Consider the following 18,087-nt stretch of genomic DNA (forward strand, 5'->3'; position numbering starts at 1 on the left):
GCTTAGGTACAGTGATTAGCTGTATTAACGGGTAGTTGATTTTACTTGTGCACTAAGCAAATGCAATTTACTAGTAGGATGTGAGTGCTCAGGGAAGCTTGGAGAAGAAAATCATTCAGTCTTTGAAGGTGAACCAACACTAATTGTTAGTGCTGTGCAATGGAAGAATTTTATAATGCATTGATTTCCATTTTGACCTTGCTGTGGTCAAGTATGATTTTCATTCATATCACTGTTGTGAAAGAGTTAAAATACTGCTTGTTATTGATATCCTTGATTTTACTCAGCTAGTCTATTAAATAAATTGAGGCAAAATAAAATGCATCATTTACTGACACTAAATCTAAATGGGAAAAGCCTTTAAAGAGAATGTGTTGAACTGTAGCTATTATATGAGATTAACTTTCCTGTGGTTCATGTCACACACACGCAGTTTGATACCTCTATTTCAGTTATCTTAATTTTATTGCGGTGGCATTTAAAATGAAGACCTGTTTTTACCTTAGCATTGTCCAAATCTGCATTAATTTCTCATTCTTTATGGAAGACACTGATATGGAGCGACTGCAAGTGTACTCTAGTTGGTAATTATTTAATGTTTGAGAGCTTTATGGACTAAGACTACTTATTTGTGTAGCTAGAGGAATGCAATTCACAATGACTGTGGGAGGTTGAAGTATAATCGCAAGCCTCACTTGTGTACTTGGTGCTGATTTGAAACACTAGGCAGCAGTGTCTTCCGCTGATGAAGATAAGGCTTGCAGTTGCTTTCAGCATTTTGAAAATCAGGACATTGTCAGTGTTGTTTGGAATCAGATGTCTTATTTCCTTTGTGATAATCTTAGTTAGAAACTGTTAGTAGTTGATCCATACCATTTTCTGAGTAGCAGATTATAGTAGATCAGTAGAACATTATAGTAGCTCCTGCCTACCCTTGTCCACTGGTGAATTAGCCAGTCTGCTGAGTGGCCGCACAGACAAGCTGAGCAAGAGAAGCTCCTCTTATTGCTACTAAAAAAAAAAAAGACATCTGGATCCAGAGTTTCCATTTGAGAAAGATGCAGTTCTATTACAATGGGAATATTTCCTGTAAATGTTTAACCACTCTCTCCCCTGTAATTACTGCTGCAATTTGTAGTAACTTCCAGTAGCCTGGAAGAACTCTTGCTTCAGTTAAGACAATCCCATCTATTAGCATTTCATTGAAGAACAAATATGGTGACTCCACTGCCATAAGCATGGTTCCAATCTTAAGTTCTTCCTTTGATTCTTTTTCTTTCCCCCATCCCCCTCAACCTTGTGGCTTCTTCTCTTTTTTTTTTTTTTTGTTTTGTTTTGTTACAAAGGCAGTTTACCTTCAGGGAAGAGGCTGCTTTGGTATCTTCCGAAAGTAATCTAAATAAGTATAATTTGGCCTGATACAGTGTAATAGTTTTCCAATGAAATATGAAAATCTAACATGGACCTATTGCTTTTTTAATGTGTTTAGTTACTTCTTGGAGAGGAATTAAAAAAATAAGAGCCCTGCTAACCACAAGAGAAGGAAAAAAAGATGTGCCTGTTTCAAGTTGGTTGGAAACAGTTGATAGCAACAGTCACAACAGATAGGTCTTAGCTTGGATTATTTAGACACTAGTGTAGTAATGGGTTAGGAGCTACTGATCTGTGTCAGAGAGACCAGTCTGTTGTATTCATCTGAAGTTTTTCCTTTGAAGAAGAAGAAAGGAAAAAGCTGTCCTAGAATTTATAGCCTGGACTAGCCCTGTCTCGGTGGCTTCCTGAATTATCCTTAGTCTCTCTTTAGGATGCTCATTGTTTGCGTTAGGTTTAGGTGAGTGGTTGTACTTCATCAAGGCAGGACACTTAAGTAGCCATCTTTATCTGGCCAGCATCTTCAGTTCAAATCATTAGCTCCTTTGTTTTATGCACTAAGTTCTTCTGGAAAGCTTTCTTTCCCATTTCCACGTATTGATATTAGTGCACAGTGAATTATAGATGATGTGCAGCAGTGAAGATAATAAGACACAAACAAAACAAGAGAAACATAACAGGTCTCATACTTTATTCATGTCACATTTGTTTATGTTCATACCACCCAGGAACACCCAGAAAAAGGAAAACAGCTGCTCCTCAAAGGAAAGACAACAGCAAAAACACATCACTTCCTAAATAAGAGACCTTATGTAAGGTGCTAGCAGAATTTTTACTGCAATATACTTGACAAAGTACCATTCTGTCTTGTCACACTTCATTTTGGCTATTCTATCAAAAATCTGCAGTATAATTTAATAAAACCTTAGAATAATATGAATATCTTAATTTCACATCTATTACCTATTTGTGTAGCAATACTACCTTGCTGTGGGGCAATAAAGTACTAGGCAGAGTACACTAGAACGAAATGAAAAGATAGGTTGTCTTCCAAAAACAAATCAGCCAAAATAAAACCCCCTAACCAAAACCCAGCAAACCTGATGTTTCATGGCCTTGAGTTACCTTTGTGCATAAACAAGTTTTTCCCTCCCCATCCCTCTTGCCCTTTCACCCACCTTTTCCGTTTTCCTCCTGTATGTTCATTTCTGATATTTTTATCATCTGATTTGTTCTAACGGATCTCATTGAGACCATCAAATTATGGAAGAAAATGGAATTCTAAACCTTCATTTAGGGGCACTGCAGAGCACAGCCTAATAACCACTGTGGATCTGTGCACTCTGGTGCTTCAGTGCTGATGCTGGGGAAGGAACAGTGTGCTGGACCCATGAAATACAGAAGCCTGCCAGTTTTGTTAATCGAAGTTCAATTGTGGTAGAAGATGGGGAACCACTGACCTTTCGAAGGGTCTGACATAATGAGACCCTCGTGCCTGATGTCTGTTTTCAGCCATTTTTAGGTGGACTAAAATTACTATTTAGCAAGTTTGAATTTTAGAAAGCCACTTTTATCACCTTTGCTTGTGACTGATGGTACAAAATAACTAGGGTTTGCAACTAAATTTGCGTGTGACATTTAGCAAGGTTGAGGAAAAAAGTATTCTGGGGATGTTCAGTAGAACTATGTATTTTTCACTTGCTTTTGGGTTTTGTTTGCAACTTAAGTATTTTGGAGAGGGGTCAATATAGTTTATGGCTGAAGTAGGTGAAGCAGAATTGGGAACATACTGGAGGGGTGTTACTTACATGACAGTGTTCATTCACAAAGACAGTCCTACCCCAGAAAAATCTTTCCCCTTGTTCTTTCCAGCCAGCGTATTTGTGCGAAATGCAGCCATAAGTATTGCTTTAAAAGTAATAGATTCAGGTTTGATCAGTTGGGATAGAGGCTTCCCACCCTCCTCTCGAATCTTAATGGGTTTGAACTCATGTTCAGCACCTTATTTAAAATCAGGTTACGCATAAAATAGTTGCTGCAGTATCACAACATCTCTTCTAGACCCTCTTCTTTTTTTCTTAAAATATGAGCAAATATTGGCCTACATAGAAAAAGTACAAGGGAAAAATCATCTTCAGGTCTGTTAGGCTTGAGAAGCAGAACATTTTTCAAGCTCTTTCACTAACGATATGGTAAAAGATCTGCATACAGCAGTGTCAAAATCTAAATGTGATTCAATTTGCCTCCCCCTTTCTTTGTCCTTATATCTAATGATACCAATTTCCAGTTATGGTCCAACTTCCTTGTTTGAAGATGGCACAGGTCTATCATAAGTGCCAATTTGTGTTAGAAAATTTAATTTTTATAGGCTATGAAATGTGAGCTGCGTGGTAGGACAGTAAATGTAATGCAATAGGTAATAGGCTATTTAATTTGTTTTAACCACCTTAAAATCTCTTTAAGTCCTCCTGAGACATCTGAGAGCAGATCTAAAGGAGATCTTTTTCATCAGACTCTTAGCAATTCCAACTTATATTTCCTGTCTATCACAGTTTTAAATTGATAGTAGTGTCATAATACATGCCTGTGAATTTGAGTAGCCTTGCATTTTTTTCCACATGGGACAGGTAATGGGCTTTGCAAGTGTGAAAGACTTCAAACACCTTTTATTCACCATTGCATACTTTTACGGGTCTAATAGGAAAATGCATCTTGTACTCAGGCTCATGGAAGTTGATTAAAACAATATTTCATGGTGAAGTATGGTAGCCACTTTTAGCACCTTCTATCCCTTCCTGACACAACCAGCTCTCTTTTTAGAACCCAGGATAGAGAAGGATCACATGAAGTCCAGTGCTTCACAGTCACAGCCAGACATCACAGCTCTTGATTCTGTAAGGATTCATAAGAATGTGTCCCTCTTGTACCACAAGCTGGAAAACATTACTTCATGGTATGTAGCAAAGATTTTAGTACAGATTCTGCAGCCTTGGAACACCAACGTGCTGCTGGCGTTGCAGAGTGTATAGCAGGCAGGAGAGAATTGCCTCCAAGTTAGAACCCTTTGGTAACAGGGCGTTAGATGGAAGGGTTTGTATGTTAATAGCGAGACCATCATTATTGCCTGCAGTACAAAGGTGTATTAACATATTTCCTTGCTCCTAATAAAATGCTGGCTATATATAGAAATTGCCTTATTTTCACTTGTGGCTCACTACCCTCAGATAGTGAACGAGTATACCCAGTCCCTTCTTTCCTTTGTTGTTTAAAGCAGAGACCTGACCTGCAGCACCTTCTTATGCTTATTTTCTGTTATTTTTCATTCCATTTCAATCACTTAAGTTTAAAAGTTCTTGTTCTTCTTCCTGTATGATAATTTGGTTCTCTACCATGTTACCAGTACTTTAAATGCAAGATAAGTCAGTATAACATGATTTACATCTGGAAAGATCCAGGTTGCACTTTCATTCTGCTTTCTATTTATGTTGTAGTCATTGGTTACTCTTGGTTGCATTCCCCTTACAACAGTTGTCAGAAGGTACTGAACAGCACTGAGTTCGCATTAACAGGGCTTTTTTCAACACAGGTTCTACATTTCTTCTCCAGACCTAGGCTGCTATCCCAGAAAATGTCCTGTTCATTGAGAATCCTCGTGCCTGAGTTTGCAGTTTCGGTATAATAACCCATTTTTTCAGTGTTCGGGGATGGAAATTTTTTAAGCAGCCTCATTTCATTTTAGTAATGGATGTGGTAATTTTCAGTGCTTTGTCCTTGTTCCCATGAGGTATTCTGTCTCTGCCCTTATACACAGCATTATTTTTACAGGAAAAAATGATGCAAAAAGCTAATTTAATATTTGTTCTGTCCTCCTAATTTCTACCCCTTGTTGACACCCGTTCTTCATTCCTTGCTCTGTATTTCTTGTTGAGAAACCTTTTGTTTGTCTGCAAGTTCCCATTTTCCTGGCCTCCTGGCAGTTTTCATTTAACTTCTGCAGCCTGACCTCTAAGCACCAGCTCTCTTTGCTCATCAGTCCCTTTTTCCATTCCTTGTAGGTTCTCTGCTTTCTCTTAATACCCTGCTTTGAGGTGCATTGTCATGCAGGTAGGTCTGTAGCCGTTTCCTGTCCCCCTTTTTCTTTTACTTGGATGGAAAGACCCAGATAGTGTTTGATTTTAAAGTAAAACTTACATACACTCAGATCCAATCGTGTATGTGTTTCATATATCTTTGGATGAAATCTGGGGTTATGGCCCGTCAGGGAAAGGTGGGATTGGTCTTGAAACGTTAAGACGACTGTTAGTTATTTTGGAGTCATGCAGCTGGGGAGGCCTGTACCCCTGAAGGTTAAGGAAGTTTGAATTGCCTTTAGCAATTATTGTATGTTGTATGGGCTGCTTACTTCCAGATGGCTGCTTTTTCCTTCGTGTAAAACCATGGGAATTAATTTTTAAAAGTGGCATTTAAACCACCTTAATCAGAAATAGTTTTTCTTTTTTCCTTATGCTTGGTGTGTCTATACAAATACAGTCACTTTTGTCAGAAGGCCAGTAATTTTGGAAATTTCCTGGAATTCTTTCAAGGTTTTTTTTGGGTTTTTTTTTTTTGTTAGGTGTGCTGATGTTTCATTTCTCTTTGTGTTGAGACACAGACCTATTTGGCAGTTTTCTTTTGAAAACCCAAATGCGTAAGATGACAGTTCATTGTCCCTTTCTCCAAGTGCTTGTGAAAGCTGTAACAATGAATGCAAAGGCTGCTTTTTGGAGTCATGGTAATCGCTTCTGAATCTTCATATTATCAAGGATTAGAAAGAACTAATCTTTCGAGCACTGGCAGTTTTGGAATATAGCCTGAAGTGTTTTTGTGTACGTCTGTGTCACTGAAGCTGCCTTCAGAAGGCTGTAGGAGAACTCTGGGTATAAGCCTGCGTTTAAGTTTGTGAGGTAAGGGTTGTGTGTGGATTTACAGTCTGTCAGCCACTCCATGTGTACTATGCCATGAACACGTTTGTACCATATGGCCAAGCCACAGAATTGCCCAGCTAGATGTGAAGGCAGTAATCTGTGCAGATGGACATGGCTGAAACATTTGGGTCCAAGAACCAGCACAGGAACTTCACGTTTGGACTCTGTGGGTGCTTCCACAGATCCAGGTCATTCAGAGTTGGGAGTTTAGCAAAACTGCTGAGGATTTTGTTTCTGGCTTCTGATATCAAAATGGGGCTCAGTGCTCTGCCGTGTTAATTTTGATAGTGTTAATCCTAGAGTTAATATAAATTGTACATTACACATTTATGAATTTCATTTAAAAGTAGCAGGCACTCCTCAGTGTGCTTTAATGGTGATGTATACTGCTTGTCTCTTTCTTATCCTTGGGGGCACAGGGACAATATGAATCAAAGTCCCTTCTTCCTCAGTTCTTTTTATTTGGGAATAGCTGTTTTCTTTCCTGGGTCTGCCCAAAATTTCCAAAGTCCACATCTCATATGTGTCTTAGTGCTTGATGAGGTGATAGCAAGAGAGAGATTTGTAAGTCTTTCAGTCTGCTTGTTAGGCAGTATTTATGTTGCAAGATTATTATGGCATGGGTAATAATATTTAGTAACTAAAAGCTTGAAAAACTTAATAATGGACTGTTTATGTTTTGTGTTATTCCTCTTAACAGTTTTCCTTTGCTTTAATGAGATAGAAGATAATTTAGTGTCATTAGTAAATGTCTGAGCATGCTCTTCAAAATGAGTTTTCAGCACTGTGGTGGGGAGTGTGAGGGGTTGTATCTTTAATCTGATGGCACTTTGGTTGGCTTTCTAACTTCATCATGGGTCGGTGGGTATTTCTGTAACATATGGCACTATGCTGAAAGTGGATGTTTACATCTGGTATGCATTGCAAGGTTAAGGTAGAGAGGATGAAGTTTTGGGCAAGTATGTGTTTTTTGGATGAAGGATAAAGTGAGAATACTTTTATTTCCTCTTAGATTTGAAACATATCGTTCTAGCAATGCCTTTGAAACTCTGCCAGCTTTGCCAACCATAACATTTATGGCATTTTGGACCTAAACTGAACTAGAAAACTGTTTTTAGTGGCAGAGAAAAAGGTTAGTGCATGAAAATAGCTAGCCCTGTTATTGACTGCATGTGGTCAGTGGTTTGGCTGCATGTAGGTGGCTCTTCCTGTCACTGTTTTCAAGCATAAGCTTTTGTGATGAATATAAAACTCTTTCAAAATGAGTTCTACTGCAGCTCTTTTGCACAGTAGTCTTTTGCTATTCAGTAGTGATTATTTTGCTTTTGCCATTTATTTTCAATTTTGTAGCAAAAGACAAAAACCAAAACAGCTTTTTAAATAAAGCTTGTGATTCCTGTTGACATCAAAACCAAGAGGTTTGAAGAATGTGGTCATCTGTGCATAGCAGCTGCTTCTGTCAGTAATATTTTATAATATGTTGTTGAGTCTCTATTGTAGTTAATGCTGGGATTGTTTGCAGTGAGCGGAAACTCCCTTTTAAATGTGCACACACATTTTGTTTAATTAGGACTTCCATATAATACTGAATTATAACTGCCCTTTTCTTCCTTTTCATGTTTTCAGTCTTGACAGTAACATTTATAGCAGTTTTTCCCAAGGTCAGCTTCAGATTTGCTGTTCCTTTTTCCCATTGTGTAGAAGACAGCTTGAAGCTAACCTGGTGTTTTGTTTTCTTCTTTGGGTGTAGTATACAAGGTGCTACCTCAGAGCTCAGGGAATTGTGAATTTTCTAGCTCCTGCTGCAGAGAAAACTTAAGGGCACAACAGGTTCTGTTTAGCTGTAACTTCAACAGTTCAATGTTATCCTATTTATATCTTAAAAAAAAACCCCGGGTGCTGGAGCTGTAAATTGTGCAGATTGCGGATTGTGTAGATTGTCTGGTGTTTTCAGTGCAGAAAATTCTAGCGAATCTTGTTTTAGCAGCTATCAGATGCAAGAGCTGCTTTCATTCAGCCAAGAGCAAAGTACATTTGGTTCTGCAAGATGCTGAGAACTGCAGTAAGAATTAGGGGCACGGAGCACTTCATGAGTTAGTTCCATTGCTGTAAAGCATTCAAATCCAAAGCAAAACTGTTTAGAGTTTCTCCATGTTTGGGGAAAATAACTTACAGAATTATTCAATTTTTGAGTAACTGCAGAAGAATAAAGAATGAAATAACCTGTGAAGTTGCTTAATGTTTTTGTCAGTCAGTCCCTGGTAAGTGCATCCTGGTCCCACAGGCCAGACACAAGGGAAGTAACTGTTGCACAGGTGAGGCTACTTGTGTGATCACTTCTTGCAGACTTCTAAGAACTTTACTTGTGAGCTATGTAACAGAATGATACAGTACTATTTAAACCACAAAATGTACTTGTAAAATTCTTTCAAATGTTAAAAAAAGAAAATCTCTAGAAACTGTAATTATTGCAACACTGGAGGCTGAACTTACTGTGATGTCTTCTTACGATATAACATAACTTATAGGTTAAGAAATTTCTCTTCTAATTGAAACCAGGTCTTTTGAATTGTATTATGAAGACACAGCTGTTGTTCCTAAGCATGCTTGGTGAAAGACTGTCACTAAGCAGGAAGTGCTGTGCATATATTTGTAAGTCTCACTGCAAGAGAATCTTAAGTAAGGTGGATATAAGCATTGCATTCTCAAATGTTGTTTTTTAAGAAAAAGATACTCCATTTGCATGAGTTTGGGGTCATGCAAAACACCCTCAATAACAGCAAGCTATGTAATGTGTTTTGGGTTGTTTTTTCCTGGTTCTGATTTAGGACTGGGAAAGTGCTTGATAATTTTGACAGCAGTAATTGTCACAGTTCAGGAATGCTCTACTTGAGACATCTCATATTTAGACATACTGCCTAACTGGTAACTGTTCTTCACCAAAAAGGTGTGAAATGTGAAGATGATTGAGATTATTAGTATCAGTTCTCAACGCAGATTGATAGAACGGTATCTTAAAAGAACAGCACAGCTAGCTAATGACCTGTGTTTTATATTTATGTGGTATATTTTGGGGGGTCTTGTTTGTGAAAATTAACGATTCTCAATGCCTCCTGTTTGGATTGTAGAGGTTGGAGACCTAAGGGAGCTGCAAACCCTGGACATCTCAACCAATCGCTTGATAACCTTACCTGAAAGGCTGCACATGTGCCTTTCGCTGCAGTACTTGACTGCAGACCGAAACCACCTGTGGTACGTTCCCCGCCATCTGTGCCAACTGCCGAGCCTCAATGAGCTCTCCATGGCTGGAAACCGCCTCGCGTTTTTGCCTCTTGGTGAGTCACCAGCATCCCTGGGCTGGGGTGGGTCGGAGGAGACATGGCAAAACAAACTTCCTGTCTTCGGTGGTCTCCGCAAACTCTGTTTATGGAGTTATCACAATGATCGTACTGTTGGAAAACACGTTATTAAACAAAAAGAAATGCAGGTTAAGGTTTCATGTCTGTTTTAAAGCAATAGGTCAGCTACCAAATTTGCTTTATTTTTAGCTAACTGAGGGGAAAAAAGTTGAAATGATGCTGTGTTTAAATATAGTACTATGTAATCTGAGTTCCACCACTTTGGGTAATGATCTGTTTCTGTTTGCTGGATCTGATGATTTAAATAAGAATCTTCAGCTCAGGTTTAAAACTAACTGTGGAATTTTTCATCATTAGGAATGTCAGTACTGCATAATCCAGCACAGGTTCAGTTTGTGCTCTGTATAGGCATCCTTCAAAACCTTCACGATAGTAGCCCAGGAAAGAATTTATCAGCCTTTTTCTCAGCCCTTTCAAAGTTTGCAAGTGTCGAAGCAGGTCTTCAAGTGTAGGAGGTGCAGTTGGTGTGTGGTGGTTTGTTGTGAGAAGTCAGTTGTGTTGTCAGTAAGTGTGGACTGTATATTCTGTTTGCGAAAAGCAAGTCCACTTCCCTGCATTTGTGACTTTGTAGCCCTGCCACCAGCTAATCTCTGCTGAAATACAGACAGCTATGAAGATCTGTCATGTCATTTGCATAGCCATTAATAGTTTTCCTAGAATACAGTCTGAGTTTGGTGTTAATTAGGTACAGATGAACACATTGAAAAGCAGCTGAAAATTGAGGTGGTTAGAAACAAGATAATTTCTAAATGAATTACACCGTATAAGTTCATATTTTCAGTACTAGAAATTCAGTCTTTCAAGAAGTTTATGATCTTTCTGATTTTCTTAGCACCATCATTTATATTCCTGGAAAGTAAGTGCAAATAATGTCTCCAGACATAGTGTTTTAGTTATGTCCCAACAGATGTCATTATATAAATGAGAAAATGAGTTCCAGGATGCATCATCCAGGCTCCCCAGTACTCCATAAACCAAGTGAAGTAACTTCTCCCATTTTGGCAAGTACTTCTAACTCCATTTCATCAGACAGGAAGTTGAATCTTCTTCTTTTTGCAAAAATAAGATGCTGTTCTGTAAGATCAGATGTGAAATATTAAAGGGCAAAAGTTTTGGGTACTTTTGTGCTAGTAGCTTATCTGTGAGGGAGCGATGACCTGGATGAGGTATAGATCTGCTGAAGTGCTTTAAGTTCAAAAGGAGGAAATAAATCTCTAATATAATGACACACCTTCTTTTTTCTTTATTTTTAGACTTAAATTCAAAACATTCAAAAGGAACTTTTAAAATAACGGGAAACATCAAAGACTGTCAATTGACCTTGTTCAGTAGTTCTTAATAGTGACTCACTGGTGAACATTTGGAGATAATTTGCTATCTGTGGATATGAAACTGAATCATAAATCCTAGAGTTCAGAGGAAAAGCAGCACAGTATAAATGTAAATGTTTAATCCTTCCTCTGAAGAATCAGAAGGCTTCAGAGTGGTCAAGATGTGATGAAATGAAGTAGAAGAGAGAGTTAGATTGAATCTTTTTGCTTTTTAATGTACTATCTCCTGATCTATGGGGAAATATTTTTCTTGGAATATTCCTGAAGTGAAGGCATAATTGTAGCATTATTTCTGCTAGCTGCACATGTTGGCTGATGCTTTTTTGTGTGTGTGTTTTTACATCCAACTTCACTTTCCTGGTTAATGAACGAGTAAAAACATTAAATAACAGAAAAATACTGTAGAAATATCTACAAGTGATACTCCAGCAAAAATTGTCAAACAATTTTTTTCAGTTAGGGAATTGGAAAGCTGACATTTTATTTATCTCCTGACAGAATAGGGTTTTTCCCCCTTTTTTGATTAGACACGTCAATATTAGCAGAAATACATTTGGAACTTACTGCTTAATGCATTTTAAAGTGTGATTTACTTTATTTATTTCATATGGTGGTTGACATCTACTATGCCAAGGAATCCATGCTTCTTTAGCATTCCTTGTAACTGCCAGTAGAGCCTTTTTTTAAGTGTAATGGAAATCTGCATTTTCCTTTTCTAGTTTGACAGGTGTAGGATTTATTCCTGCAGTAGCACAGTACTTTCACAGCGGTACGGTGTAGTTTTTTGTCCTGTACATTCTTACAAAGCACATAATTTGTGGGCACGTGCTGTTAAGAAAAAGAAGTGTGACACTATTAATCCAGTTTACAAAAGAGAGTAAAAATACCTGGTCCCACTGTGACTTTCAGAACTAGGTGGGTAAACTAATGAAATAGTAATATTTTTCTGCAGAATATACTTAATTCTTGGATATGTCAGTATTTTGTTTTTTAAAAAAACCCCACGTTTTTAAAGCTAATGAATATTCCAGTTTATATTCAGAGAAACAAGACTGAATAGATGTGAGACTTTGGGCCTTCTTAATCAATGTATTTAACAAGAAACCCAAACTGTCTGTGTAAGTTGAACTGGAAACTACATCCTGGACAGTACAGTTAGTGCCAGGCTAGCTTTCATGGTGCACTAATAAATAGCATTTGGAATTCTGGTCTTGAATGGCAGATAGAACTAGTGCTCATTTTATATCACTCTACTTACAATATAAATTATCCTGTGGCAGAAATTTAACTTGAAGATTTTACCATTAGCAGATGCTCCAATGCCTCAAAACAAATTCCACTGCAAGCAGGAATTTGAATCTGATGACACTGCAGAAATAAAAATGATTTATGTAATAAAGTACAAATATAATTAAAATAGGCCATAAATTCTTAAGTGTACTGGCAGTACAGGGGATGTTATGACAGCAAATATTCAGTGTTATATCACTTTATTGAGGGTTTATGTGCACTTTTTGTTTAGAAAACGGGTCTAGTAATTATCAGTGCACAGTAAACAAAGGTCTTATTCTACCCTCAGTATATGCTGCTTTGTGTCCTTGCCCTTACACTATGGTTAAAAGAGCATCAGTGCAGACACACAAGAGCTTTTGTTCCATCCTCAGCCATGTGGAATGCATATGCCAGGGCCCTGAGGTTAAAAAAAAAAAAGAAAAAAAAAGGGGGAAAATAGGGGAAAAAATAGAATTGGGGTTTGTTCAGGACTTATGGCATTTGGTCATTTCTGGGAGAAAGGGCTTTGATCTGGGAGCTTGGAAGGAGGAAAGTGGAAATGTTTTAGACACAGTACAGGGCTGGCAAAAGCCACATGAAAACCTTCTTTGTAGCTGTAGCCTTGCACCGATGGACAGTGTCCTTATTTCATGGAGTTCTTCAGAAGCCCGTTTTCTAGAGAACTTTTAACAATATTTGTTGACTGATACAAGACATAAAAATTAATGTGGATGGGATACAAAGAGCTTTTTAAAGTGGCGATTTATTTAAATTTAAACTTTAGGGGTAGTATTTGAAACTGGAAAAAATCTCTGGGGGACTAGAAGATGCTTGGTTATTTAATGCAAAGAAACTATATCAAAGGAACATTTATAGTTACAGGCTATTTGGCTTGGGGAATTGAATTTTTCCTACTGAGATATTTTGTCTAACATCCAAAAATTTGCTTTAATTACCTAGGAAATGCAGTCAACTCAGAACTTCGATTCTAAACATAGCATAAGATAAAGACAGAGGGAAGAGATGAGATGCAGCCTAACTCCCCCCCCTCGATGCATATGAAAAGAACAGCTTTAGGGCTTTTTTTGACTTGCCTGATTTTCAACCCATTTGCATACATCTGTGTAGAAATGAGCAAGATGAGCCTCTTTTAAAAATTTTCTTCTATTCTCTAAGTTAATAAGTTAAACAGTAGCACATTCAAGCTGCCCCAGCAACCCATAGTTTTCTGCTCTTCTGGGTATAATTGGCTTCTGCAACATGAGGCGATATTCTCGAAGCATGAGGTGTGCCATGCACGTGCTATCTGCTTTACACTTTATTGGCTCATTCTTTCCCAGCCTTACAGTAGTTGATGGTGTTACAGTGCTTTAGTATTGCAATATTTTTATTCATTGTTAAGATAACAAAGTTTTTGTTTCATCTAAGAATACCCCAGGACTTTACTAAACTATTTTAAGCCCTGCAATCCTGAGCCAAAATAAATCATCTTTGTGAGGTGTTAGCTCATACCGATGCACAGTAGCATCTCCCAGCAATGCCCATCAGTCAACAGAGATATTTGTACTTGCTTCTCGGGGTGGGACAGTTGATGGATGCAGGAGATAGCTCTTTGAACTAGAACGTCTTTGGTACAGGGTCAAAGAAGTGTGTGATGGTTGAACATGACCCCTGATGTCCAGTGACTCCGATGTTTGAACAATGTCCAGATTACGGTCCATGAAGCCTCCACATTCTGTTGCAGAGCCTGTATTAAAAGAAAATGAAAACCAAAACCCTCAGCTTTTCTATGTTAACATTTTTATTTTGGAAAAGGAATCTATTCATTTTCTGTTGGTATTCATCACTTGTTCTTTATATCCAAGATTTGATAATTGACACCCTCTGAAGCTTCTCCTCAGCTTGAGCTTTTAAGGTTTCTGGTGCTTACAGCTGCCATTCAAGTGGGTGACAGCTGAAGACATTCAGTATATTTTAAGATGACCAGAAGTTTGGGGTGGGGATCACTCAAAATATCATCATCTGCACTAAGCAGTGTCCAGAGCTCTTGTGTACAAGAAAACGATGCATTAATAAAAGGACTGTATCGCCTACTGTCATAGTAGGGAGATCGTTATTCCAGATAGAATTTCTGAATAGGAATATCATGGAAATTGTTTTAATTTTTTATTCTGTGCTTGGCCATGATTACAAATGGGACAAAAGCTCTGCTGATTTCTCTGGTTATCCTTATCTTTGTGCCAACCAAGGTAACTGACATTTGATAAAGATGGGAAATCAGAATTAGCTGATGTTAGTGTCATCTTGCAATGTGGCTGATTCAGCCAAATGCTTGTTTATCTTGCTTAGTTTCTCTAAGACACTCATGAAAGTTTAAGTTGAAAGGCATACAGACTTCTTGATGATTTAATTTTTTTGTAATGCAGTTGGTCTGGGTTGCAGCGATCCCCTCCCAGGCAGAGAGGCTTTCAGACATTGTTCCCTTGGTTTGTGCTTTGTATTAAATGCACATGTCTTTTCCTAACCCAGTATCTCAAATGGCATAGCAGCTACAGACAAAATGGGCTGCCCGGATGATCCTACATGTCAGCTTTGTTGCCAGCTCAAAACTCTTTTAGAATATTATTTTTAGTTCGGTTTGATTTGTCTTTTTAAATGTCTCACATTGGCATGCTTTTCTTTTGATAGCAGACAGTTTTACACTGACTAGATCTTCCTCATAAGCAAAAATCTTGTTTCCGAGAATTCTCCCTAGAAGTCTAAATTTTCCCTTTTCATTTTGCTCCATTTTCCCCTTTGATTTTCTAAACCAAGTGAAATTATTCCAAGCCTATATGCTCCTATCTGGTGGTATGTTAATAGATTTCTAGTCCATGAAAAGTATTGCTTAAACATGCTGTACTTGCTTCTTTTGATTGCCAGCCATGAGTATTTTAACAGAAATAATGCAAGAAGCACACCTTCAGATGCATTGATAATTTACTTGTAAACACAACTTATGTCATATAATATTCTGCCTTTGATGCTTGTGTATTTTCCTGTGTTCTGTAACTTACCGCATCACACAAACTTGTTTCTGTATGATTACTGGTTGTATTTGGTTATGGCTAATGTAATCAAACAAGTTTCTCTTCTTGGAGGAAAGAAAGAGTGGGACAGACCACATTCTTGTTTATGTCTTTACCTCTTTACCAAAGATAGTGAAGCTGTGATTTCAGTGACATGGGGCCGGTTAATGAAAGCAGGTTTGACCTTATGAACTTGGAAGTATGCACTGTGGATTTGAAATCAATTGTCCCTTTGCTGCTTCAAACTGACTTTGGGGTTTGTCAGTGTTAAAATTAAATTATTTATAATGCGATTTTCAGAGCTACTGAAAAGGGGTTTTGTTTTGTTTTAGTAATTTCAAAGGCTTCTTTCTAAGCAGCTTTTCAGCTTATGCATAATAAAACCACCGGCTGAAACTTTACAACTGAGAAGTACTAATTTATGTTTGCTTACATTGAGTCTGATTAGCTTATTTATAATTAAAGAGAATTGCTTTGCTTTTTTTGCTTTGTCACTATGTCATCCCTTTTCCCCCTGACTCTTCTTGTTTTCTAAACCCAGATTTAGGTCGTTCTCGGGAGCTGCAATATGTTTATGTGGATAACAACATTCATCTGAAAGGCCTCCCATCTTACCTGTATAATAAAGTCATTGGTTGCAGTGGGTAGGTATGAATTAATTCAGCTGTCTTGAATACCTGTTCCTTGTAAAATTTTCCATATGTATGTAAGATACAACTGATTATTTTTTATGTGTGTGTGATTGATTCAGGACTGGTGTTAATTTGAGGGGATTACTGCAGCTCCCAGTTCTGTTTAATTTTTGTACTAAGTCTTCTATGTTAATTGCTGACTTTCAGTAGTTTAGTATTAGGTTGTAACAGACAGTGCAGTTATTCTGAAGGAATTTGTAATGATAATGTAAGGCCTAAAGCTGAATCCTGGCTGCATTTAAAGGTTGGCCAAAAATGCAGGGTTCGCAGAATTTCCAGAACTAAAGAATGAACAAAGTATTTTTTAATGTGTTGCAGCAAATAAGAACTTTTTTAGGAGAGATGGATTGACAGGTATATTTTTACATGTGGATTTTAAAAATATCCTAGGCTGTCTCATGTTTGTGGTTAGGATGTGAGGGAAAAGAAGTGGTCTGTCTAGGACAGTAGTTGAATTCTTTCTGCACTGACACTAACATAAATTAGGATCAGCACCACCAGTTTACTGGTGTAAAACTGATCAGAAGAGGATTTGTCCCCATTACCATCTAATTATAAATTTCTGGTGTGCTCACTCTTAGCAAATCTTGCATTAAATATAAATTCCATCTCTGCAGCCTGCACTCTACTGCAGTGTGTGAGATGCTGAGTCTTGGCATTTTAAGGTTTTTCTAATATTCCCTGTCAGCTGGTTGGGTGATATTTAAATACTTGCAGTTGGATTATAATTCTGCTGCACTGTCTGCAGTCTCGAGCTTCCACTAATTTTTCAGGAAAAATAATTCCTAGCCTCAGTGGTTTCGGAACTGATTATAAATTGTAAGACAGACCTTAAATTGACCCTGAAGGTAACAGAACTGTGTAGATTGTGACCAAAACCATGAGTGACAATGACAGTTGGACCAACAAGTTTGAGCCAACTGTCCTGCGTATAGCAGGTGATTGTAAATAAGCATGCCTTTATTTTTTTTGATGTTTAAAGTCCTTATTTTATACTCAATTTTATCTTTGCACTGACCTTTTGTGAAGATATTACCAGTTCTTTTTCCTGTGACTACATGTACAGTCCTGGTGAGGGTATAGCTGCTAGTATCTCTGAAGAAGAGTATTTAAATCTAGTATAGAAGAGACCAAAAAAGTTGGAAGTGTTGCAATGAAATTAAATCTTGTAATGCTTCTGTGGAATAAATAACATGATAATTTTTTTCCTTAATGTTAAAGAATAAAAAGATATTATTTTTGATAAGCAAGACAGTATTTGTGTACCAAACAGATACTTGTCTTTGTTGTGAAACCATCCTGAAACATCTTAGGTAATTTTTAAGGAAAATTTCCAGCATAGGATGAGCACTTATATATTATTAAGAAACCAAAGGTTTTATTTGATAATGTGCTGAGTGATGTTAAAATTATGTAATAATAGTCATGTGAGGAATTCCTGTGTTCTTTCCAAGAAAGCATTAGTTACCAATGCAAGGTTTTCATGGGTCAGGAGAGAGTTGAAGACCCAGGCTTTCATGCTGTGTCTGGTCATCCACTGGAGAATCAAATCTGACATGCTGCTGTTAGTAACATAAAGCTAGATTTCTGAAAATAGAATATAAATTGCATTGTGCAAGTAATGAATCTCTGTCTGGGAATCCTGCAGTCAGACTGACTGAAAAAGTCTTTTATGTAAGAGGTGATGATCTCAGCACTCAAAATACATTTTGATCTTATTTTCTGCAGATTGGATTTCAGAGTCTCCAGCTAAGGTATCTGTCAGTATTGGTGAAGGCAGCCAATGGGTGGTCACAGCTTTTTTTCCCTCAGTTATTTATTCACCAGGCTTCTTCTGCAGCCTCATTTTTTTCCCAGCTAGTTAGACCATCCTCTGTTCCACTTTTTCACCTCCATGGATTTTTTTGTGGGGTTTTTCTTTTAATTCTTTTTTTTTTGCACCTAGTATTACTCATAGGTTGAGTTTCTTT

At 37.6% G+C, this 18,087-nt stretch overlaps 1 protein-coding gene across 1 annotated transcript in view; it reads left to right on the plus strand.

The window, feature by feature from the left end:
• The window catches only part of LRRC28 (leucine rich repeat containing 28), a 46,564-nt gene that overhangs the window by 21,033 nt on the left and 7,444 nt on the right, over positions 1-18,087 (plus strand). Inside the window, 2 exon segments of the mRNA XM_010010747.1 lie at positions 9,464-9,670; positions 15,967-16,069. Of these exon segments, the coding sequence (XP_010009049.1) occupies positions 9,464-9,670; positions 15,967-16,069 (310 nt within the window).

This window comes from Nestor notabilis, unplaced genomic scaffold (assembly GCF_000696875.1).
Source record: "Nestor notabilis isolate BGI_N333 unplaced genomic scaffold, ASM69687v1 scaffold10553, whole genome shotgun sequence".
Lineage (NCBI taxonomy): Eukaryota > Metazoa > Chordata > Aves > Psittaciformes > Psittacidae > Nestor > Nestor notabilis.